This window comes from Dermacentor silvarum, chromosome 1, assembly GCF_013339745.2.
Source record: "Dermacentor silvarum isolate Dsil-2018 chromosome 1, BIME_Dsil_1.4, whole genome shotgun sequence".
Lineage (NCBI taxonomy): Eukaryota > Metazoa > Arthropoda > Arachnida > Ixodida > Ixodidae > Dermacentor > Dermacentor silvarum.
The window spans coordinates 133,052,503-133,079,223 of NC_051154.1; the positions used below are offsets into that span (position 1 = coordinate 133,052,503).

General features: G+C 45.3%; 2 protein-coding genes across 2 annotated transcripts in view; one reads left to right on the forward strand and one right to left on the reverse strand.

Moving 5' to 3' along the window:
• The window catches only part of LOC125939922 (uncharacterized), a 351,427-nt gene that overhangs the window by 11,117 nt on the left and 313,589 nt on the right, over positions 1-26,721 (forward strand). The window lies entirely within an intron of this gene.
• Positions 18,368-26,644, reverse strand: LOC119450436 (uncharacterized). The gene is made up of 4 exons (XM_049655467.1): positions 26,523-26,644; positions 25,864-25,959; positions 21,502-21,551; positions 18,368-19,515 (listed from the first exon to the last, which is right to left on the reverse strand). The coding sequence occupies exons 2-4, from the start codon at positions 25,904-25,906 to the stop codon at positions 19,129-19,131; spliced, it is 480 nt and encodes a 159-aa protein (XP_049511424.1). The 5' UTR covers positions 25,907-25,959; positions 26,523-26,644; the 3' UTR covers positions 18,368-19,128.

A 26,721-nucleotide genomic window follows, 5' to 3' on the forward strand; every position in this document is an offset into this window, starting at 1 on the left:
GCAGCGATCGGGATGGAACCTGGCGACTTCGAGCTCAGCAGCACAAGGCCATAACGACTTCCCTACTGCGGCGAGTACGGATTGTAACGGTCCTCCATTATGATTATAACAATTAAACGGCCGCACATGTACGAGCAACTGAAGCATGTAGTACGCAGCAGGGAGCACAAATGTGATGAGCTAAATATTTGGAAACAAACAGTTATGTATCGACTGGTAAGTGAACGACTCGACGTAATAAAGATATTTGAACAAGGACAGCTTCGGTAGCGATCATAAACGTGTAACCCTAAACCTACTAAGAAGCTAGGGCAACAGAACACGGCGAATAAGTTAAAACAAAATCGCTGAGGTGGCGAAAAGCACAAATAAAAGAACAGGAGCACTACCGGCAGTGATCAGGAATCGCGAGGAGTTGGTAAATAACTAGCAGAAGCTCGAAAACATGGCTCGAAAACTGCTCGCAACAAGTATGGCTCAAAATACTTTTCTTTCAGTAAGCATTAGCTGCAGACCGTCTCATTAAATATAACGATGTCAGCATTGGCTATAGTACAGTAACTGTTTGGATAAACTGTACGGAAGTGGTCGTGGCAGTATACCGGAAGCAGTTTATAAATGATCAAATCATTTCGTAAGGAGAAAGTCGTCCACAACGGCATAAAAATATCGGCAGATGTCATACTGATTAGTGTTATATATTTGTGAACTCATCATTCCAGTAAAAAAGCGACTAAGAATAAACCTTTACTTACTTGCGACTGAAAACGTGATTGTGATAAAAAATGGGCATAATATCGAGCGTTTCGTGGGCGACTCCATCCTGTCATGTGTTCTATTGTCTATGAAAAGGGACATGCATGGACAAGAACGTATCGTTCTACGTTGCGCGCAATCCTGCCATGTGTGCATTGTGTAACGGCAGCTGAACCTTTCTCGACAAGGAAAGATATGACCTCTCCTGCAAGACCGGATATTATTCGCACTTCGCATCTGCAGTGACACTTGAGGCACTCAAACGAATTCCTTGAGTTTTTAAACCCTCTTTTACATCCGCATATTCTTATGCACCACACAGTATCATCTAACCTATGTTTGATATGTTTGGACGCCGCATAGAGTTAGCAAGTAGCGTTTAACATTTAGCATACAACGAATTTAATTTTATTTGCATTGAATTGTCTGAATATGACTGCGTCCTCACTAAACACGTCGCCTCAGTGAAAACAAAAATGAGAGAGAATACTTGTGCGACCTTGCAAATTCCCAGGCCAACTTGCAGCGAAGATGTTTCTTTCGAGCAGCTGCATTAAAACGTAAACGTTAACACGTTTACGCTTTTGCACACGCAGTACGTGAGCCAAATAATTCGCCGCCTGGAGAAGTGGACGTTCAGCCGGCCGAGGCTGTGCGTGTTGACGGATTAATTCCCTTCGCCTCTCTGCCCGTGCAGTAGAGCGGTATAGTGTAACTGCGAAAACTGCTTTCGTCACCTGTCGGGCAGCCCGTCGTCCATTCTGAGTCTTCCTGTATAATTTGGCCACTTCGCTTCGCAGGTTGGTTGGTCAGGTTTGAACAAGGAAGGTTTTAAAACCTCCTTGGGTTGGAACTCCAATTCCTTGCAAGTAACCCAGTACTCCGATGAGGCCACGAGACCTGGCCTGGCACTGGGGCGCGGTGGACGCACAGCGCTTGAAGCCGGACAGAGCCGAAGCGATCGCACGAATTCTTTCTCTGCAGCCTAGTCAAAGCGATCTGTGCTCGGAAAGCATAATTTGCCCGCCACGCTGTCACCGCAGAGGGCCTTCGCCTAACTCGTCACACAGACAGCGCACTGACGTTTTGCAAACGTGAAAATCACGCTGAAACTCCACGTCGGTCATGTACGTGAACGGGTCCATACGATAATATTGACGCTTGCTACCGCTGGATGCGATCGTACAGGCTGCTACGGCCGCCACCGTGTTCCTGAGTTAAACTCGAGTTAAACTCGCATTTTTATTTTCCAACATTTGTAGTTTCATTATCCCGTGCCTTGGTTTTGCCTGGCCTAGAAGGGTCCTCAATATTTGCCAAACCTTCGGGGTAACCTTTGTCCCCTTAAGCTGATCACAGGTTTCAAGCCAGTTCTCGTTGGCTAATTCCTGGGCATAATCTTGTGCTTCTATTGTGATTCTTTGAATTGTTTTGCGTAATGCTTTGTTTAATTTATTCTTTGTGTATTTGTTGATTAACCTGTGGCGCTTGTCCCAGAGATTTAAGAGATGGGAGTCAACATAGGGGTAATCTTCATCTCTTCCTATTTCCTTAGTGGTCTTTTTTTACACATATTTGATATCTTCTACCCAAGTATCTAAGTCGTCTCATGGGTCTCTCTGTAATAGTTGAGCTCGCATATCGTGCCATATATTAGTCTTTGTTTTACTAAAAGTTCTGTTTTCGGGTCGTCTTTTTTTCACTATAAGCTGCGTTGTAAGGATATAATGATTGCTACCCATGGCGATCATTATACATTCTCCCATACAGCATTCATGGGTCCTCTGAACCATGTGAAGTCCAGGTTCGTGTCTTTCTCGACGCTGTTGCCGGTTCTAGTAACAATCGCGATATCACTTAACAGATTAAACTGTACGTTATTAATAACGCTTTCTAACTTTCTCCCATTAAGTGCCGCACGTCCAGTCATATCCCCAAGCTTTACTTAGATTGTTGAAGTCCCCTGCTAAGAGAAAGGGGTATTTTTTAGGCCCCTTGAGTGTTTGTCGAGCCACTGAATGTTATTTGGCTTGTTAGGAAGCCAGTAAGCATTTATGAAAATTGTTTCCTGTGTGCTCTTCGGGATTCTGCACTGTATCGTTACGTACTCTTGCTCCTCTGTATTGCCCCCTGCCGTGTCGAGCTGTACCGCCGCTAATTCATTCTTAACGTAAGTTACAGTCAGGCCTGGTGCGTAAATGTTATTTGTCTCCTTCCTGCATTTCCTTTTAATACTGGGTTGCTGAAGTAGTTGGTATCCTGGTATGGTTGTTATCCCGTTTGATTGCTGCACCATGATTTTATCAGGTGGCCTAGGTCCCTTTCGAATTAGCTGCAACAGCAGCGTCTTTTTCTTTCTGAAATCTCTGCAGTTCCATTGCCAGATTATTACTTTATTTTCAGTTGGAGAGTTTCTTTTATTTTCGATACCGCTATTCATGTTGGGTGTCATGTTCCCTGGGGATATTTTTGTTCTCCGAGTCCGGAATTACTACCTTGTTAGGTGTTTCATCTTGTGAGTAATGCAAGAGGTTTTGAGTGCGCTTTCTCGTCATGTTGAGAATTGTCTCGATACGGTTAATCGTCCTTTCTGTTTGTTCTTGTCTTTCTGTTTTAATGCATTTTGCTCTGCAAATTTTTCTATGATAGCATCCCTTTTCTGCATTTCTGCTAGCCGGTTCAAAATGTTTTCTGCATTTTAGTAACTACAACAACGATTTGAACTAGTCTGCTTAGGACCTCTGTCGTTTCCGTTTCATTGTTATGTTGTGTACCTGGGTCCCACTCTTTCTCTTTAATACTTGTTGGTAGATGTCTAATTATGTTCCTTTTAGATTGCTATGTTTGAGCTGCTTCCAATGCCTGACTGTAGGAAGGGTGTGGATTAGCGGTGTGATGTGAGGGCGAAGACTTGGCAGCTGGTGAAAGGTGCGAACCACTCACCCACGTACGTTGCTCTTCTCGGGAACTTCTTTTGTCTGTCAGTGTTCCTGAAGGGGTCCTTTTCGCCTTTTTATCATTTCGTCTTGGTTTCTGGTGTAGTCGTGGGGCCTCTCTTCCAGCTTCCTTGTTAGCTACGGTGCTCTTGCTCTGGTTGTTGTCTCTGCTGTAGCTGGCTCTTCGACCACGTTGCTTTTCTGGGCTACTAAGTCTTTCGAAGCGGTTTCTTGCTGGGAGCTTAATCCAGTTGGTTCTATTGGGGCTCCTACTGCGCCTGCGGTGCTTGTTCTTTGGGTTCCCGGATTGCTTGGCGGGCTCGTGCTGTTCCTCATCTTTCATAGTGTTTAAGTAGCGTTGCTTGCCGCCACCGTGTTCCTGAGTTAAACTCGAGGGGGGTTTCGCGAAGTACGAGTTTAGCACGAGTTCACTTGTCAATAAAAGCCATAGCCCCCGCCCAGCGCGAGGCATGTAACTCTTTTACGCGCACCAACCACGGTTGGGCCACGCCCAACTTATTTTTCGGCAACAGCGACGCGGTGCAACAGCGGCCCGTACAGCTGTGCATCCACCGCGCCCCAGTGCCAGGCCAGGTCTCGTGGCCTCATCGGAGTACTGGTTATCCTTCTTCACAGAATGGAAGGGCACTAAATTTTTTTAGTTGGTAAAGCGGTGGCCATAATAGCCTCAGTGAAAAAAAATGAAAAGCCTGCTGTGAACAGTCATGCCACGACGCTGAGTTGCCATTCCCCGAATAAACAGGGAATGGACAGATCATTGTCGTGACTGACTTTATCGAGAATAGCACTGCATCGTCCCTGGCCAGTGCTCACCGTATGAACTTCCTCATGCGTGCGACCCTCTAGAATGTATCCGCTTGTAAGCTTTCGCCTCACTGTCGCCACTCGCGGCAAAAAAGTGCAAAATTTATTAATTCACTCGATCTCAGTTTTTCATCACAAATTTACAGCATTCTATAGGAAAAACTGATAGTTTAAGAAAGAAAATATTTGTTCTTTTATTTGTTGTATTTTAACGTATGCGCTTGAGGGAAAGTGTAGGTGCAAGAGTGCACCGCATGTGCCCTATTTGGATCCGACCGAGGATAGAAAGATAACGCCCGAAGAGGCACGCCCTTGATGCGCCCGAGGAAGGCGTGGCTCACGGCAACTGTACAGATAGACAGCGAGATAGTAACGGTATTGCTAAATTGAGATAATAGACAGTTTTAGTTTAGCGTGTTTACCGTAATGGCGGGCTTACCGGAATATTGGGATCGAAATGCGCATGAGCAGAACACTAACCGACCCATACCGTTTAGCGTACGCACGCTATTTCTCAGATTTAACGTTACCGTCTTTGCGTGGTTTACGTAGATTACGTAAAACATGGCGGCGGTCGCGGTCGCCCGCTTCGAACTGAACTTGGCATTGTTTTTGTAGAATTCACATCGATCGTAGCAAATGACTGCGTAAACGGCTCTCGCGTAGTCTCATGCCACTTTGACAAGAGAGTGTTATGGCTAACCATGAGGAATTTTCGAGATCGCTTCTCATTTCGAACGAGCCTAAGCTTAATTAGAGAAATTTTCTCCGAGATGTGAGCGCCACATATCGGTAAGGTCGGGAGATAGGCGCGACGACGGCATATGGCCTCTGAGATGGGAGGATTTCGGAGGCTATGGTAGACAGCTTGTACTGCTTGTCTGTTTCGTTGCAGATCGACGGACATGTGAAGTAAAAACACAACCCGCTCCTGGCTTCCATTGCGCTGCCTATCGCACTTTCCGGACGCACACACACAGAGACTTAGGTGCCCTATGTATGCGAAATTCAAAGCGCAATGGAATAGTGTCCCGCACGTAAACTACGCTATCACGCTATACTAAAACTCTCTTTCTGCCAAGTTCGTTTGCGGAACGGTAACGCTATTTCCCTTAACCCGCTGTTACGCTAACATTAAACTAATACTGTCTAATACGTTGGCAACAATACGCGGTGCTAGAGCATTTCGTTGGGCAGTCTTCTGTGCTTGAAACACGGAAGCACTGTGCCACGAAGGGTGCGCTCATGTTGTCATACGCGGCTTTAATCTCGAGATTTCTTTTTGCCTGTTGTACTGGCGCGCTCCTTGCTGTCTCCGTTCACTGACTGCCATCGAGCAAACTGGGGTAAAACTTGTGCGAGCGGGAAACTCGGCGCATCCTGCATAGCACCCCTGCTCACGCTCGACCGCGCCCGCCCGCGTAGGAATTAATCAGTGGCAACCATTCTTACCAGTGTCGTAACCGTTGCGTTTCGCTAATTTAGGTTAGTTTTCACGTCTTGATTAGTTTTGAACACTGAAATGGTCTCGTACCCCACGACAACTTACGGTAAGACCACACGTACGCTTGCCAGCACACGCTCTGTCCTGGACACTCCTGGTTAATCGCATTGATAGGCGTCACTTCGCATTGAGATACTGACAGCACTTTAAAATGCACAAGTTATATGTGGCTATTATCCTTCGATCGACCTGGTGAAGGAAAAAGCCGGTCCGCACTGCGTAGCACGGTCAGACTGCAGCACATGAGCCCGAGCGGGCACACAAGCCCTCTAGAGCACAATGCAAACGCTGTGCATACGCACTGTAGTTCCATGTCGCGCCGGTCTGCTACGTAGTGTACGTAACGCTACCGCCACGGTTTGTCCCGAATAGCCTGCTCGGTGCGCAACGTTTGAGGAAAGCACCCCAAACTACACGTTGCGCGCGTCGTGTACGCGCCAAAACTGAAATAGTGGCGTCTACGTGAATTTCCAAATTAAACTTGAACTGCCTGCCAGTGCGACTTTATGTGCATGGAACACTGCCGGCAGGCCCCGCCCTGCCATGGCCTTCGCAGGCCAAGGCATTCAAGGAGCAGGAGCACCGCGAAGGAGATCAAGGGGATCTTTGCCATAAACTCTGCTTCTGCTGAACGCATTGAAGTGTCTTTTGCTACGAAGTATTTCTGAAATAGTCTAGTTTAACTGCAAATGGATTCCTCCACTGCAATAAAAAGAGTTTTCATGGACCCTTTAGGAAACTTTCCTTAGATCTCTCAGGGAAAGAAAGCGCGTCCATCTTCCCCTGCTGTAATAGTAGTTCCAATCATTTGATACTTTCACTGTGTAAACAAATACCAGCAGAGTGAAAATATGGTGCATGACACAAGGCGCACAATGAATGCAATATTTCCCTACCGCTGTAAATGCTCCCGCTTGCATTCGTGGACAGATGAAAAATTTTTTCAGTAGCCGCACGAATTAAGCGGAGTCGCTCAGTCAGCTGAGGCGTTGGCTGCCGAGCACGAGAGCGCGGGAGCGAATCGCGGCCGCGGCGGCCGGATTTCAATGGAGGCGAAATGCAAAAACGCCCGTGTACTTGCGTTGTAGTGCACGATAAAGAACCCCAGGTGGTCAAAATTATTCCGGAGCCATCCACTACGGCGTGCCTCATAATCAGAACTGGCGAAAGAAGAAGACGAATTAAGCGATTGTGCTGTGATACAACGCACCGTTTGTTAAGCGATTGTTCTGTGATACAACCCGCCGTTTGTTCCAGTCAATATTATTTCCACCTAAATTGTACAGAAGTCTACTCCGACGGCGATGGTTCCTTTGTGCTGTTCAGCAGTATGCAAATTAAACTGTAATGCCTACGTTAATAGTTGCGACCAGGTCGAAGTACTCTCGGCACGCGGAAGCGCAGGCGCTCAACGGCTGGCTTGGCAATCACCATCATAGCGATTTCTGAGCCCTGATCAACGCGCTCATATACTTGGCCATGCCGTCTGCCTCAATAAACATGGCCACTCGTCTCCTCTCAGCCGTCTCATAACTGGTGACCTTGCACGCTGAAGCCAACTTATCACCGAAAACTGGCTAGCAAAATGTGCCACCGAGTCCCGCCTACAGTCATGAACCAGCCAAAAGAAGAGGAACGTCCTCCGAAGGTAAAAAATTCTTGGCATCTTCAGAAGTGGCCCTACCGTCCGGACAGCCCCATCGTGTGGTTCAAACACGTAGACGTACAGTTGCATGTCAATCGCGTGTCATCTTGAAGTCCAGTACTCGGACTTCAAGCCACAGATTCCTGCGGAAGCTTTCTCTCGGCTTGACCTACCGCCGCCAGACGTGAACAGTTACGGTGATGATAATTTATTGTCATCGCTTTTGAAACGGGGCGGTGAGTGAGTGAAAGAACTTTATTTGGTCCACAATGGGCGCGAGTGAACTCAACGACACCAGGCTAAACCCACTCGGGGTCCATCAGGTGACAAATAGTCACCTAGTTTCCTCGACTTAATCAGGTTTGCTATACATGCTTTTCATTCTAGTACATCTAAATTTTTTATCTTTCTGAAAGCTTCTCTATCTACCTTGTGCCGCTGCCTATTCCTGCAACGAATCCGGTTGGATCAATCTCTTCCCGCTTTTTTTTTTCAGGCAATAATCTAAAGGTACCTTCCTTATCTTGACAGCTGACCGGTTGATGCTTCTATCCACTTTAAGTACAAGCGCTTCCGGAATGTGTATGTAGCCCACGGGTCTGAGTGGTTGAATCCCTTCGCATTCCATTAGGATGTGCGGTGTGGTCTCTGCATTGTGCTGCAGCATACACAAGTAGGAATCAGCTAGCGCAAGATCGCAGGGAGATCGCAGGGAGAGACCCTCGTCCTGCAGTGGACACAAATATAGGCTGATGATGATGCTGATGAGCGGTGCCTCATCTTGTTGCGGGTATTTGCTCCGGTATATTTTTGCCGTAGGCAGCAAGCTCGAGCCTCAAATAGTAGTGCACTATCATTTGTGGCATAGTACAGATTTTCAATTCTACTTCCTGTCTTCCCATTTTTTTAAATCTCCACGGTCTTTTTGTTTCCACTTAAGATGGCCTCAAAAACACGTACCTAGGGCACTTCGGCGTACTACGTCCCCATCACCTACACGAAACATGACAGGCTCTTTTAATAGCTCGCGCTTCTGAAAGAGCCGCTCAACCCACATGTTCGCCTTATATATTGGCAGCTGGTGAGAACTGCGGCAGAAATGACAATTTTTGCGCTTCAACGACACCGCAGGGGAGATGACGCAACCACTGCGACTTTTTGTGAATGTTTGTGATTGTTCTGTTTGTGACTGTTCTGAAAATGTTGTGTGAATTCGGGCCCAGAGGCCCGAATTCACAAAACATTCTTACGCTAAAATTGTTCGTAAGAGAAAATTTCAGTCAATCCTGATTCTGGACATATTGTCACATAGTAGTGAGTATGACGAAACTGATTCTTTATTGGGCGAATCTGTGCCCACAAAAGCAAGCTACACTCGAAGCACAATAATAGCGGCGAACACAGTCGGCGATCGTCGAAATCTGATCAGCGGCGAAACGCGTCGGCTTTTATACCTCAGTCATCGAAGGTTCCAGATTAATCCCTGATGCCCGCGTGTCTTCTAGAAAGTTCTAGACAATTCCCGTCGCTCATACAATCAGATTACATGAGCGTCGGTGACCACAGACGAAGGATAGAAGCATCGATAACGTTCGAGAAGCTTCCGATGCAGGCGCGTCCTGCGCCGAGCGATAACGTTTAACACTTGTTAGCCGGTGGAAAGCGGCCACCGGTGAAAGATAAACATGTATACGTGTCAATATTATTAGCGGAGGCAGTTGGCCAATGGCCGATAGTACTTACGAAAGTAAAGATTTGTGAATGCGGCCCCAGGTGTATTCGGAATAATAACAGTATCTCTATGTATACACGTAATTTGACGTGATGAGTTCTCGGTGCATCGTGCAGACAGGCGTTGTGGGCGCAGTCAAAACAGGACGGAGCCCCCCCTCCTTCAAAAAAATCTCAATAGGGAAGTTCTAATTGCCCAAAAGGAGCAGAATCGTAAATAACTTTTTTGGACACTCCATATCAGATGGGGAGTTTTCAATGTTTACGTGGCGTCGCGTGAGAGACAGACGAATTTCGCGACGCCTCTAGATTTTCACCATACATGGAGGGCTAATGGCAGAAATGGAATAGAAAGAGACTTGAATAGCTTTACGTTATAGAGCCCCTGGGGCCGAAATAACTAATATTTTCGTCTGTGAGAGATCTGTGTCACTGGATGGCGGCCTTGGCTAATATTATGTGCAACACCAGGATTGGCTGGAAATCGAAGTTAGGAAAAATTCTAGCGTAAGAGATTTTTTGGCAATGCAGACCCATGAGTTTAAAATACACCACCGTCTCGCCTTTCGGCCATGTGTGAATGAGTGGTGGCGATCGTTGTTGCTTCAAAAGTTTCTTTGCTATCTTTCCCGGATTTTTATTTCCATGGCTATTGCAGGAGACTACTGCTCTATTGCCGCATTAGCTAACACAACCCACAGATACCATGTATTGAATCGACTTATATAGCGAAGTCCAAAGAAATTCAAATAAGCTGAAATGTGTTGCTATCGCCGTCTTCGGGACGCGCTCTGGTGCCACTGGTATCTGATGGTATGCCTTCATGAGGTCCACCTTGGAAAATATTATAGCACCGTACAAGTTCATTGTAATATCATGAATGTGTGGCACAGGGTAGCGGTCCGGTACAGTAGCTCGATTGAGTGCACGGTAATCTCCACATGGTCACCAGTCATCTGATGCCGGTTTTGGTACCATCTGAAGTGGAGACGCCGAAGGGCTTGACAAGGGCCGGGTGATACCAAGCTCGAGCATATCATTGAACGTTTGGCGAGCTAAACGGAGCTTCTCAGGGGACATGCGACGCGGTCTGGCATGGACAGGAGGACCATTCGTTGTGATATGATGGAGCACGTCAGTGCTGAGCCGCAGTGTCCGCCATTGCTTGGCGCATAAGTTCTTGAAACTCGTTCAGTATTGCCACAAAGCGAGATGGTCCGGCTGGTCTGACCAAGGTAGAGCTTAATGGAGGTTGTCTTGAGTGCTTGCCTTGAACTGTTTGCCACACAGGAACCTATAGGCGTCGGTTGCGCACGTCTAGCAAAGGATCAAAGGAACGGAGGAAATCGGCCACGAAGATTGTAAATTTTACATCGGCAAGTATAAAAATCCAACGACATGTTTTTAGGTCGAGGTTGGGAGAGAGTGAGTAATGTCCGTAAGTAGCCATCGTTGTGCTGACCGCTTGTAATGGAGATGAGCTCGGGCGCTTACGATCAGCTGGAGACGTAGGGATAACGCTCACCTCTGCGCCTGTGTCTACAAGGAAACGGACGCCACAACTACGTTCGGTGATGAAGAACACAGAGGGGCGACTTTTCGTCGATATTGCAGCATTGGTCACCCTCAATGCTCGCATCTGACGTTTCCCGGCTATTCACAAGGCCCAACGCATTTGAGTGCAGCATCGCCATGTTTCCTGTGGGACCAGTACCAGCGCCGTCACGGCTGCTGCAGCGGTGCAATGCGCTGCTTCAGAGGCCGCGATCTGCGTGCTGCAAAGCTGCCACTGTGTCGGTGAGGCGCGCGATCTCTTCGCGAAGCTCCAGGAATTCGTTAGGAGAGAGGTTGGAAGCACTCTCCACTTGCACGTTCGCGATGGAGACGGAGGGGTTTGCCGATATCTTGATGGTGTCAGCGATGGTGGCCAACTTGCCGATGTCCTTTTCAGCCACCGTAGCAAGCGCCACGTGCATGCTTTCGGGGAGACGCTGAAGAAACATCTCGCGCCGCAGCGAGCTGTCGAGACCTGTAACGATTCCCGCAAGACGCCGCATGTGGCGCAGTAGTTGAGATGGTGTGTGGTCGCCAAGGTCCGTGTCGTCCAGGAGCTGCCGTAGCCGTTCGGGTTCGGATGGAGGGAGGCATGGAATGAGTGTCTCCTTCATAGTTTGGTAGGTGTTCTCCGCAGGTGGGGCGAGAAGCGAATCGCGGAGCTCGCCGGCTGTAGCTGGCGGCAAGCTACTCACGATGTGATGGTAGCGCGTCAGGTCGGCTGTGATGCGCCGGGCGGCGAATTGGGCCTCGACTTGAATGAACCAGAGCTCAGGGTCTGTGCGCCAAAAGGGGGCGGCTTCAATTCGACTGCAGACACGTAGGGAGCGTGGGTGTCGCTGTGCGTGTTCATGTTGGGCCACCACTGTTGGTGGCACAACATGGCGTGAGGTCTCCCCTGTGCCTTCTCTGGATCAAAATAAAGTTATTTCACTCACTCACCACTGTTGGTTTCTAGCGCGGGAGACGAGCAATGAGACCGTGAGCGATGAGTTCCAAATAAAGACTAAACATTTTTTTTCTCACGAGAAAGGAGGAGGCGCGTGCCCAACAGACGTGCCTGACAGGTGCATAACATGGTGTCACAGAGTGGCGCGATCAACTATCCATTTAAGCGCGCGCCAGTTATAGCGGCCCGCGGAAGGCGTTCACTACAACAACTTCGCTGTAAAACAAATCAACGCATCTCCACGACGTGAATGATGATGAGTGGGCGAAGCACCCGGGGATCATTCGGGTAAACCAGAGCTACGGACGAGAGAGAAAAAGAGCGCGCGTCGAGGACGAATGCCATTGTGCACCGCAGCGCCCCTAGCTACGGACGAGAGAGAAAGAGAAACAGTGCACAGCTGCGCCTCTAGCCGGAGCGGCGAGTACTAGGGTGGCTACAACGGCGCGACGGCACGACGGGGGACAGGGCTCGGCCCTAAGGATCTTCGCCCCTAAAAGAGGTATTGCTAGTAAGCGTATTGTATGGTAATCGGACAACAAATCACAGCACATTACCTGTGTTAGTCATCTAATAGGTAGCTTAAAGGTACACAGGCCATGCTAACGCAAGAGCACCTGATACCATTCATTATCATCATCAGTCTATATTTATGTCCACTGAAGGACGAAGGCCTGTCCCTGGGATCTCCAATTACTTCTGTCTTGCGCTAGCTGATTTCAAATTGCGCAATTTGCGCTGATTCCAACTTCCTCACCCCACCTAGTTTTCTGCTGTCCTCGAGTGCACTCCCCTTCTCTTGGTATCTATTCTGTAACTCTAATGGGCCACCTGATACCAATGCGTTTAAAGAAATAGTACGACATATAAGTTCCCAAACATATTATGTGTCAGATGCGAGCTTCAGTAACCCGTGCCCTTGGTATCCAAATAAGCGCTTCAAATAAAATGCCTCTGCCTGCGGGATATTGCTCATGTCCTGCTGCAACAAAGACGTGATTGTCGCGCCCGCTAACCGACTGCACTACCATGCATGTTTCTAGCTTGGTAACACTTGCTAGATTTTGCGCACCACACAAGTTCTGCAACGGGTAGTATCTGCGTTTATATGTGCTTTTGAAGTCGCAAGAAGCAATTCTTAGTAGGCGGATATGACATTGCGCACCTCGCATTCATGTGGTTTAGAAGATGACGGTGCCCACAGTGACAGCGTTCTGCTGTCGCAGTGAATATTTTGAGCGCCCGAGAGAGAGAGAGAGAGAAATAACATTTATTAGCGCCAAATTATTATTATCAGAAACTAAAGCCCAAGTCCGGGCCTCCTAGTAGGCTCATGCCTCCTGGCCCAGCACGTTCTTGACGTGCTGCACCAGAAGCGACCACCATAGTTTTTCAAACCTTCCTGGGGGAGTGGTCGACTCCTCCCAGCTGCCAGGACGCTGGTTGTGTGGTAATTTGGAAAGTATGGTGTTTTTGAACACGGAATTTGCTGGGCACTCCCACAAGATGTGTTTATTTGATGGATAGGCCCCGCACTGCTTACAAATGGGGGAGCCTGGGTCCCTGTTAATATAATGCGTATAGTGTGGTGTGAATAATGTATGTGTTTGTGCTTTTCGTATGATTGAAGCGTCCTCTCTCAAATCCATGTAGGATGGTGTGTTGAGAATTGTTGATGCTTCCCTGCGACACTTCAAAATATGTACCCTTTCTTTCCGCTGCATCTTCCGCACTTTTCTGGTGTTGTAAGTATCTTCGACAGGCCAAAGGATAGGAGGTCCCGGATTTTCTGCGCAGGTGAGCTGGTGTGGTCTTACATTTCCTAGCAATCCTTGATGACCTGGAACCCATTGTATACGTACGCGTAGAAGGGGGTGAGCATGCATGTACATGTGGAGCTTTGTGCGTATGTGGTAAGGAAGGTCATCATTTTGAATGTCTCTGCAAGCGCTTTGACTGTCTGTTCGGGTTGTGATCGTGTCAGATATATGTGTCATTTCCGTTATGGCAAGCATTACTGCCAGCAATTTCGCGTCGTGAGGCGTTGGGACTCCCAAGTAATTTTTCACAAGCGTCGAGTCATGGCCCACGACCGCTGCTTTGCTGATTTCGGCATTATGACTGGCATCTGTGTAGTACGTGCTTTTATCCTCTGTCCTCTGCATTATACCTGTTCTTTTTGAGCACCTATTTCGATTCTTTTGCGGGTGCATATTTTTTGGAATGGGATCTACTGTTATCCTTGGCAGATCATCCCATGGTGGCAGTTTCGGGAGAATCGGGGGCAAGTTAGCGGTTTCGTATCCCAATCTCTTCAGTATTCGTCGACCCTGATGAGATGATATAAGTCTGTGTATTTGTGCTTGAATGTGCTTGTCTATTCTGTCTTCTAATGAGTTAAAGAGGCCGGTTGATTCAATTTCATGGTTAGGTGCGAACTTAGGAACTCAAAGGGCAAGTCTAGCACACTTTCTAATTATAATGCCTATCTTTTGGCGCTGAGTGATGGTTATCTTATCGTATGGTAGATAGTATATTATCCTAGAAAAGATAAAGACTTCTATAACCTTACGAAGTTCATGTTCTTTCATTCCTCTCTTTTGTCGAGTTATTCTACGCATCATTGCAAGGATCTGTTCCAGTTGAACGGTCAGCTTCTGCACCCATGTTGTCCTGTAGAAAAAAAAACGAGGATTCTGATGGTATTCTGGCGGAGTAAGACTGCGTCTTTCATTCGAAGTTTGATTAAATTTTTATGTTCTTCGGCTCGCTTGCTAACTTCTTCACTAATGACAATACATTATGATTTCTGAAGAGAACATTCTTGCCCTAGTGTTTCGGCGTAGTCACGTATGGTATCTAGTCCACGTTGAATAATGTGTTCTTGCTATCCTGGTGATCCTCGATGGCACCAAATAGTTATATCATCGGCGTACAGATTATGTTCTAGGTTTGGTATTTGGTCCAGTAATGCGGGTAGCTTCATCATCGCAATATTAAATAAAGTCGGCGAGAGAATAGAACCTTGAGGTGTTCCGCGCGTGATTGGATGGCCACGTGGCACATATTAATCAAGTTTCACTTTAACCGTCATTTCACTTAGGAAGTCCTTCACATAGTTGTATACTCTAGGTGCAGGTTTAGTCGCCATGAGGCTTTCTAGAATTGCGCGGTGGGTTACACTATCAAAAGCTTGTTGCATATCGACCCCCACGATTGTTCTTAGCTGAGCTGTACTTGGTAAGTCGAACACCTGGTTTTTGATCCTCAGCATAGCGTCCTGAGTGCTAATATGTTTCCTGAAGCCTATCATTGTCTCGGGTAAAAGTTGGAGGCCTTCCAGGTGCCACTTAAGACGTTCTAAAACCGTCTCCTCCATTAATTTTCCCATACAGGAGGGTAATGATGTGGGCCTAAAATTGGATATTTTGTCGGATGGTTTTCCTGTCTTAGGAATTGGCATTACTACTGCTACCTTCCATTGTTTTGGAATTACTCCTTGTTCCCATGTTTTGTTTATATATTCCAGCAGAGCCTCTTGATAATTATCTGGCAAGTTTCTCAACATTGCGTACGTGATTCCATCTGCTCCAGGGGTGTGTTCCGTTTTAAGCTCTGCATGGCGGCATGAAACTCACGAAGGAAAAAAGGCGAGTTGATGCCTTGGGCATTGTCGTTAGCGTACTCGTCGTAATCTGGTAAGGTATGATCTTCGCTTTTGATTGGAAAAAGGGTATGCAAAAATTCTACAGCGAGCTCCTCTGCATTTTTATTTTCCAACATTTGTAGTTTCATTATCCCTTGCCTTGGTTTTGCCTGGCCTAGAAGGGTCCTCAATATTTGCCAAACCTTCGGGGTAACCTTTGTCCCCTTAAGCTGATCACAGGTTTCAAGCCAGTTCTCGTTGGCTAATTCCTGGGCATAATCTTGTGCTTCTATTGTGATTCTTTGAATTGTCTTGCGTAATGCTTTGTTTAATTTATTCTTTGTGTATTTGTTGAATAACCCGTGGCGCTTGTCCCAGAGATTTAAGAGATGGGAGTCAACATAGGGGTAATCTTCATCTCTTCCTATTTCCTTAGTGGTCTTTTTGTACACATATTTGATATCTTCTACCCAAGTGTCTAAGTCGTCTCGTGGGTCTCTCTGTAATAGTTGAGCTCGCATATCGTCCCATATATTAGTCTTTGTTTTACTAAAATTCTGTTTTCGGCTCGTCGTTTTTCACTATAAGCTGCGTTGTAAGGATATAATGATTGCTACCCATGGCGATCATTATACATTCTCCCATACAGCATTCATGGGTCCTCTGAACCATGCTGACTCCAGGTTCGTGTCTTTCTCGACGCTGTTGCCGGTTCTAGTAGCAATCGCGATATCATTTAACAGATTAAACTGTACGTTATTAATAACGCTTTCTAACTTTCTCCCATTAGGTGCCGTCCAGTCATATCCCCAAGCTTTACTTGGACTGTTGAAGTCCCCTGCTAAGAGAAAGGAGTATTTTTTAGGCCCGTTGAGTGTTTGTCGAGCCACTGAATGTTATTATTTGGCTTGTTAGGAAGCCAGTAAGCATTTATGAAAATTGTTTCCTGTGTGCTCTTCGGGATTCTGCACTTTATCGTTACGTACTCTTGCTCCTCTGTATTGCCCCCTGCCGTGTTGAGCTGTACCGCCGCTAATTCATTCTTAACGTAAGTTACAGTCAGGCCTGGTGCGTAAATGTTATTTGTCTCCTTCCTGCATTTCCTTTTAATACTGGGTTGCTGAAATAGTTGGTATCCTGGTATGGTTGCTATCCCGTTTGATTGCTGCACCATGATTATATCAGGTGGTCTAGGTCCCTTTCCAATTAGCTGCAACAGCAGCGTCTTTTCTTTCTGAAATCTCTGCAGTTCCATTGCCAGATTATTACTTTATTTTCAGTTGGAGAGTTTCTTTTATTTTCGATACCGCTATTCATGTTGGGTGTCATGTTCCCTGGGGATATTTTTGTTCTCCGAGTCCGGAATTACTACCTTGTTAGGTGTTTCATCTTGTGAGTAATGCAAGAGGTTTTGAGTGCGCTTTCTCGTCATGTTGAGAATTGTCTCGATACGGTTAATCGTCCTTTCTGTTTGTTCTTGTCTTTCTGTTTTAATGCATTTTGCTCTGCTAATCTTTCTATGATAGCATCCCTTTTCTGCATTTCTGCTTGCCGGTTCAAAATGTGTTCTGCATTTTAGTAACTACAACAACGATTTGAACTAGTCTGCTTAGGACCTCTGTCGTTTCCGTTTCATTGTTATGTTGTGTACCTGGGTCCCACTCTTTCTCTTTAATACTTGTTGGTAGATGTCTAATTATGTTCCTTTTAGATTGCTATGTTTGAGCTGCTTCCAATGCCTGACTGTAGGAAGGGTGTGGATTAGCGGTGTGATGTGAGGGCGAAGACTTGGCAGCTGGTGAAAGGTGCGAACCACTCACCCACGTACGTTGCTCTTCTCGGGAACTTCTTTTGTCTGTCAGTGTTCCTGAAGGGGTCCTTTTCGCCTTTTTATCATTTCGTCTTGGTTTCTGGTGAAGTCGTGGGGCCTCTCTTCCAGCTTCCTTGTTAGCTACGGTGCTCTTGCTCTGGTTGTTGTCTCTGCTGTTGTTGGCTCTTCGACCACGTTGCTTTTCTGGGCTACTAAGTCTTTCAAAGCGGTTTCTTGCTGGGAGCTTAATCCAGTTGGTTCTATTGGGGCTCCTACTGCGCCTGCGGTGCTTGTTCTTTGGGTTCCCGGATTGCTTGGCGGGCTCGTGCTGTTCCTCATCTTTCATAGTGTTTAAGTAGCGTTGCTTGCGGCTTCTTGCAGCTTCGTCAGTTTCTTGACGTACTGGACAATCGGGGTAATTTGCTGCATGCTCTCCACCACAATTTCCGCAACATAGCTCGTTTGGGAGCAATTGAGAGCTGGTGGCGCCCCCAGCGCCCGAGGTATCTATGAAGTCGGCTAAAGGTTTCCTTTTCCTAAGGCACAAATGATAGGCAAACAAGCCAAATTATCGCGTGAGGCATATGTGTTATCGGTATAAAAAGGGATAAAATATACTATAAAATAATAAAATTGAATGTGCGTGGAATTACGGCATTTATATACAGACTCATTCGCTACCTTACAGCTACATCTAACGTCAAACTGGGGGCGTGCAATAACTAAGCTATTGCAGACGTCGCCGGTTAGAGAATAAAGCAGCTCTAAAATGACACTTTTCTGCGGAAAGCTTTCAAATTTTTGACTGTGTACGATTAGATGTATTCCTAATTTTTGAATCGTATTTAAAATTGTGTACACAGAGGTAATGGCGAGGATGCAGCTAAATATTCAGAAACACGCGTGGAAGCAGTGCGTTTTATGAAAAGTTGGACAGCTAGGCTAGTGTGTATAAGATTCTATGAAATAGTATGAGGGGACGAAAAAAGTTATATAGGTAAAAGCCAAAAGGCTACACTCAGATACGCAAATCTCTTTATTCAGGAAGTTTTCGTTTTGATGACACGACAAATTTTATATAGATAAGAGAGCAAAGACAACACTCACACAGGGGAATCTATTTATTGAGGAAGTTTTGGTAAGTCTGCGAAATTATTTTAACACACGGTAATAACAAAAACTGCAAAGGTAAACAACTCCACGGCACAACAGCAATCTCTACAACTCTAGTCGGAAATGTAACAGTCTAAATAAGCATAAGCTATCTAAGCTACCCCATCGTAGTCACGTGCATGTCAATCATCGTAATTCTACATCGTAACCAGCTATTACGACAAGCGTAGTTTCGTTTTGTAGGAGTGTGCAGAATCAAAAAAAAAGATCTCAATTTATTTACTGGCGCGTGAACAGGTGGGCGCTCCAGGTGTCGGTTCTACAGATCTCTCAAGTATATACGCCTTTAGATCCGTAGTTATCTCGTTCATTCAGAGAAACGATAACAGGAAACATATACGCAGTGACTGTTATGATCATCTAGCAGCAATTCTTGTAGTTAGATTGTATAAAACGAAGTGGCTAATAAGTATGCGAATGCTTCTCGCTGTTTGTTGACTGCAACGTTGCTTTCACTTACAGACTATCCTTTAGTATGTCAGTGCCTAATTATAATAAAAGATGTAGCTTATGGGATAGACCAGAAAATTGACACAATAGCTCAACGCAAATTGTTCACGCTTTTTGTCCCTCCAGACACTGAGACGTTCCAACCACGCTTACCATCCCTTGCGAAATTCTTGCCTTGGAATGCCGTTCCCATGTGCGTCGACGTAAGGATAGTTTGGTGGATACAATCCCGCTTGATACCCTATTGGAGCGGGTACAGTGTCTCCGTTCTCTTCTGTTGATCCGTCTTCGTAGGTGCTGCCTTCTCTCCTAAGTATCGCATCAACGTCGATGGGACGGAATGGCTCGTCGTCTTCTTCGTCTCCTTTCAACTCACGTATTTTATTCTTCATCGCCATTACTCCGCGGATAGCTGCGGTTGTCAAATCTTTGGCCTTCATAGCTGCTTCGAGTATTCCTCGCCGGACGCGTTTGTTCGTGCCAGCAGCGGGTGACCGCTTAACCAAAGTTTTAACAGAACTGCCAAGCTGTCCTTCCTGCAAATTAGTGAAACGAGAGTGAACGTTTTATGTGTATTCATATATTATTTAACTTCATTTGGCAAGCAGTGAGAATGCGTGGACAGAGCTTCTCCTTTACACACTACGCTGGTCGCTCCTTGAGTCAATTTGAACTATAAGCAGACCTATACATCTTCAGTCAGTTATGAGCCTTCATGCACCTAGCCTTGCCTTGCTTACTTTGAACGCACAATAAAATGAGTGCGGAAATTACTGAACATATCCTCTTTCCAGTCGCATTACTCAAGCCAATATATCTACTTGTAGACGCCATGCCACATACTAGCGCCAGTATTGAGCAATCGAAACACTATGAATATCATGCGAAAATAGCGGACTAGTTGTGATAATCGTAAAAACATTTACGCTCGTACATTTCTGTATTGAATTGCATGTAGCCTTGTGATACAGACATTATAGATGCAATACAATATTGAATGCCCGATTAGAAAACAAATTGTCAGTGGCGCAGCAGTATATCGATTATCATTGCAAATATGTCATCTCTCGTGCTCGTATTTTCCTAAAGGGCCAGAAAACTAGCCATAATGTGTTGTGAGACTGTTGATGGAAAAGAAATGGCCATGATTATACTGATAAATTGCAGCTAGCTGTTCGTGATTTATGTAGGAATTATAATTTTACATTGGGAAAGAAAGTCTCATGATGATGATGATGATTTATTTTCTTCCCTTTTAAAACGGGGCGGTGACAAACAGTCACCTAGTCTGCTTCAGTTACTCAGGTTGTAGTCTTTGTAGATGTAGTTGCAACGACTACATCCTCAAAAACCAGTAAGTGGCGTGGCCTGGTGGTGAAATAGTGGTACCTCAGATGCAGTATATGAGATTAGTATACGTAAGTCGGCTGTTATTGGGTACAACATTCTTACTACAGCGAAGCTGTCTTTGGAGAGGATCTCGCGATTTCTTCGTGGCGTAACGAAGACAGAATACAATGGTGTGTCAATTCAGGCAGCACTGCAGGGCAGAGCAAATAGCTCATACCTCCGTAAGGCTGAGGCTACTAGACTCATCAATGGCCCATGCCCCCTATATATGCGTGTAGATCCGAAGTTTTCTTGTTCATTCAGAGGAACGATAACAGAAAGCATATCCTCAATGACTTTGCTACGATCGTCTGGGATCAATTGGTGCACTTTGGTTGTATGACATAGAGAGGCTAATAGATAAGTGGGTATTTTTGCTAGCATACGGGGTACGAGCCATTGATGAGCCACTGCTTGTAGCCTCTGCCTTACGGGGTTACGAGCCATTGCTCTACCCTGCACTGCAGCCGGGATTGACCCACCAATGTTCTTGGTTGACATAACGCTAAGAATAAATCCCGGGATCCTAGCCTTGGAGAGCTTTACTGTAAAAGGAAATGGCTCATACCACCGTAAGGCAGAGTATACAAGCACTCATGAAATTGAAGCGAACAGTGCATATATTCTTTAGAAAATGAGGTCCCTCACATATATACTATCAGCTATACCAATTATGTATTTAAAACAATTATTTGGTTTTGAAAATGTACATACAATACACCGAGAGAAAAACGAAAAGCAGGCTACCAAAGGAGTTTAACGATTGCTGACTTGCCAACAAAGAGGAGTACAAACGTATGCACTAAAGATAGAAGGAAAGAAAACAGTGGACCAGTTCGCCGGCTTCCTTTATATCATTGTAGAGATTCTTGAAGCGTTATTTTTTCCCTTTAATAAAGTCATTAGAGTACCAATTACAAACGTCGATTTTAGGCAGAAATGTTGTAAAATGTGAACGGAGACATGTGCATCAGATAGGCTGAGAAAAATTAAAGACTTCTATTAAGATGTTGCCCTCCACGATATATTTTAGTATAGTTGCTTGCTACAAGTTGTTTTTGTATATTTGGCGCTCTCCAGGACTATAAGCAGTCAATAAAACTGAGTGTCATCATTGAAACGTAAAGACTTACGCCATCAAGCACCTGGCTGTCAAGAAATTCTTCAGTACTAGCCAAGAGCACTGCATAAAAAAACACAAGAATTGTTCGTTTTAATCCGGGTAAGCAGCGGAAATTTTAAAGTAAAACACGCCATCATTAACATGATGAATATGATACCATTAAGTATTTACAGTGATTCGTGCTTTAAGATTAATCTCTCACAATCCAAAACTGCCATAGCATATAAAAGCACCCTGATATGATTGACCAACGTATTACAATAATTTTAGTTTGCAACTAGCAGTGCAAATATTGATTCACTTTATAACAATGTTCAAGGCGTTTCGAGCTCTAATTAGTGGAGTAGCCCAAAATGGGCTGCTCGACTTACGAACATGAAGCTCCTCCACTCACTAGTGAGCATTAAGATTACGAAGTCCTTGTGACACCACGAATCATGGCACGCCTGGGCGTTGTTTGAAAAGCCTACACCAATCACCTACAGTTCAACTGCTGACGCTGCACTTCAACGGCTGTGCCACATTACTACCGTTGCCCAGTCTTCGCAATTTGTTGCCAAACGTGATCGCACTCATATTGTGTGACGGCACTTGCTCTGTAGGTGCTTGGGGGACAACGCCTTTCGCAATTAGGTCAACGTCTCAGGAGCACGCCGGGCAGATGGGAGCTACATCTTGGCAAACAATAGGGAACAAAAGGCTGTCGATGATTGTAAGTGGGGGACCGTCCGGTATTAGCTAGCTCTATTGGAAGAAGTGAACGTAACTGCACACCTCCGGAACCACCTCTTGGAGCACACCGACAGCTGCGATATTCAGCTAGACCAAGTACCGGCGTACATACGACAAACGTTGATGCTTGATGACACGTCGCTGGTTGGCAAAAAACTGTGTGTGGTGACCTTAGGTGTGGTATAGCCGTCGTACCACACCACTCCAGCCGTCGCTATAGACAACCTGAAAACCTGCCTAGGTAGTACAGTGGCTTGAAAGCGTCGGAGTTGTGTAAAGGGTTTTTTTTTTAAATGAGCGAAGATGCAACTCATCGCGAACGTTCCGGCGACCAGAGGGTTAGGGAGATTTTGCCCGTTGCGCTTGACTGCGAAACGGTCATGGCTTTGGTTTGTAGGACATTCACTTTGTGGTGCATACTACACATTTAGCCTCCTGTTAACCGCGCTGTCTTTCGAATCTAATCTCTCTCTACATCGGGGGAGAATTTTACCATCGATCTTCGTTTCCATTGGCGCAACGCGAGTCCTGAAAGAGAAACCCAGCTTCGTCCACGAACCCCTACGGTAACCTCAAGGATCGGATATATGCGTTCGCTGCACATTAGAGCCTTCCTGGAGAGTCGGTCTGGGATTCGAAGAATACCGGCCACATCTTCTGTCAGATGAGTAAGGCTTCAGGGCGGGCAAACAATTCGCCAAACCTGTGTCGGTGAAGGAAGCAGACGGCCTTGCAGAGGACGCGTAGAGACTATTGCAGTACAAGCCACCTACGACGCCGACCGACCAAGTGGAAAGATAGCATGCCTTGGTTTCATGAGAAAGCTTTCAGCGCGTGATCATTATTGGTTACATAAATGCAATAATTATAGCAGTTATTGAGTTTGACGTTTATAAGTTTAGTCAATCAGTTAATTCTTGTATCTCATTTTTATTCAGATATTTCACCAGATGTAGGTCGTACACGCCAACTCGTGAGCATAGAATTACTTGTGTTCGACGTTTCATTTATATGCAAACAATTTTATTTAATTAACTTGGGAAGTCCACCATACCCAGACTCAAGTAAGCGTTTACATTGAAATTTTCTAATATATATATATATATATATATATATATATCATTTTAAAATGTTGAGGTTTAAAGGAGTTAACGCCACTGCTCACACCTTAGAGAAAACATGGAAAAAACTTCATGCAGATCCGAGCACCAAATGTACCAAAAACAAGATGGGCAATCTCAAACATTTGCCAGAAATTGAATTTTGAGAGAAACGTACTTTACACCTAAAAATTTAAAGTCGCAGTGCTCAAAGAACGCGGCAAACGCATGCTTTTTTTAATTATTTCTTGGGCCGCAGCTACCCAGGCAATTATGGTTAGTGCGAGAATGAGGCTTGGCCGAGCTCCTCGTGAGATCGGCAGTTACGAGTGGCTGCGCGTTGTAGCCGCTAGACGGTAGAAGAATGCGAAACTTCGGGCTTGTAACAGCCACCTTGTGCTCTTTAAACGTTATTTTAACCCATTTCCAGCTGAGTCTCGGCTTTGATTTTTATTTGCATAACAGCAGAGATACGAAGCTTCACAAAACAAGTGAAAAAAAAGAATGAATAATTTTTGAAAAAAACTTGTTTTTTAGTAGTACCTCCCCTTAAATCATTGCAGCGATTGCCTCTGGGGGGGGGGGATATTTTTTGCAGCATAGATTGTTCAACAAGAGAAATTGCAGTTTCCTATCAGCTAAATAGTCCTTTCAGATATCTCAAAAGCTATATGACAAACACTAAGTAGCACTTTGCGAGCCGTGGGTTAGCCTTATTTTCATGTCGCGCACCCACGCCAAGACATTTGTAAAGGATGCTTTTCCTGCATACAAATATAGGGGTATCTTTAGGCGTTTTAAATATGTTTTCATGAGGGCTGTTTTTAACGTTTTAAGAGCGTGCACAGTTTTTGCAGTATTTCAACGATCCGCCTTGATTAGTATCATGTTTCTATAATCATCATATATAGTCAACGCGCACATCACGTCGGTAGTATAGGGCGGGGCAAAATGAGACGTCTGGAAAACGCCTAACTTTCAACTTACCGCTCCTTATCGGCTAACGTCGCCTTCGAGGTATCGCGATATTCGGCCTAGATGTGTCGCTACTACCTTCTTTTCTCGACAAGAGAATAGTCGTGATTGGGTGGTGATGATTACAGGGGAAAATGTGGAGTGAGTGACTGTGAGTCGTAGATGCCCCCAACATGGGCCACAAACGAGCTCACTTAAATTTCAGCGTGAGCACGCCACAGTCCCAGTAGCGTTCTCAATTAAAGAAAGATGCCATTATTGTATGTATTTTTTTACTAACTACAGGTTCCCGAAATTTTTTCTCGGCATGTCCTAATATTTAGTGTGCTAAATTATTTGTGTAATACTGTTGGACAGTGTCAAAGCGCGCCACGGGGAACATCTTGATACCAAATATCATTTTGTGGATCGCATTGCTTCTGGCTGCTCGAAACCATTTTCGTCTCCTTGTCTATGACCATACGGACGTACTAGAGAAAGCCATTCGGTGCTGTCTTCGCCGAAAATGGCATGCGACGAGCAGATGAAGCCGCCCATCAGGGAACCAGCTCTGTTTATATGGCGATATTTCTTTGTGTGCCGCAGGGGCGTTCGGGAAAACGCGTTGAGCGTATACTGAAAGTGGTAAGTGCAGCCATGAAAATTCTCTAATGCCAAAAATAATAAAGCTGAAAAGAAAGACTGCAGGAGGGAGTACAATTCTCACATCATCTCTCTAAAAAGGTACTTTGCTTTTCTTTTTACAAATCAAAGAAAGCTTAATGAAGCGAAAGCAAACGCACTCATTAAGTGCACGAGCATGTGAAGAAACATTGATCTGCCCGCGACCCGACCCGCACCAACGACCACTACAGTGGTTCGCGTGTAAGTTGTGGAGGCTCTGTATGAATTCAGCACCCACGTGGTACTAAATGCACACAGGAAGCCTGCGTGACAAGGGCCTCATTCGCAAGAAATGATTCGGTATTTTGGGGGCTGTCTCATTTTGCACACTCTGCCTGTCTTATTTTGTCTCGGTATGGCGCAAAATGAGACATCTCGAACTTTTAAAAAGTAAATATAATGTGGTACTTATGCTAATTGCGGTACCATCACTTTTGCTGTCATAGAAGGCAAAAAGGTGCAAGGAACAAAATCATTGCGTTTTTTTACAATTATGAGTTTGAACATAAAAATCTGCATCAATTTGAAAATTGCTGTTTTATCTTGCTCTGCCGTACGCTATGCTTTCTAGCCGACTGGAAGTGTTCTTGTATTATCATGATCTAGATTTACTCATATGTCAACTATCATGGTTAATTTGTAAAGTATACTGAAAGCAAATAACGAACCTATAATTTTCAATAACATTCTTTTGGGGCCAGTATGTGGGGTGAAGGCTTGAAAATATGCATTGCTTATCAAATATATGCGAGCCGTGTTTTTCATGAGAGTCAACTGGAGCTTCACCTTTAACTGCAGCTGTTTCAATGAAAGACGAACATGATATTTCTTTAGAATTGGGCTGCTAAAAATTACCGTCACTGCGGGAAAGCTTGCAACATAACAAGAAAAAACGGACGTACCTTGAGTGAAAAGTAAACAGTAAGTGAGCCAGATTTGCCACATTCCGCAGAATTTCGCTCAGTGTGTTTACACGATCACATGAACACGCTGAAAGTCTGCAAGGAAATAAATGAAAAAATCAACATACAGCCTTTTCTATGGTATCGAATGCTTATTTTGCGCTACAAGCAGATGTTTCTAAACAGACAATACACTTTCTTTGCGGGCAATGTCAATCAAATCTGGCAGCAGTGCCTTGAAGCTTTTGTGATGCAGGGCGCACAAGAGAAATATAGTTCAGCAAACGATTCCTTCGACAACATGCAGCTTCCGCTCGCACTGACCACTCGCCGAGTTCGCTGTCATTAGTTTAATGTGATTTTAATTCGCGGAGATGTCATGTCGATCACAACACCAATTTACGTTAATAATTGGGTTAATTTTCAATGGAGGGAGATAGAGAGACAGGAGGGGGATAGAAAATGTTTGTTATGTGTATAGCATTCCACCTGGAAAAACGTAGTTACAAGTTCAAACGCATTAAATTTCATGATACGTTTGACCATATTGAGTTCATCACACCGGCCATATGAAAGTACTGCTATTTTAAATATTTTGTAAGATGTTTCCAAACCGAGTTGCTTTATCACAGATTAATGAAATTTATAAGCGATCTCACCCTGAATAACTCGCAGGATATCAATGGCTTAATTGACGTGCAGAAATTGCGACCAGTGAGTCGCAGCTCCGATACAATGGCACAAAACTCGGCATAATGCCGCGGCGACGTCTTCCCAAAATATCAAGGATGGTATAGCGTTGCCCCGTAAATTCGTGACGACGCTAGATATTGCGTCTCCGTAACCCTTTGTCTGCCT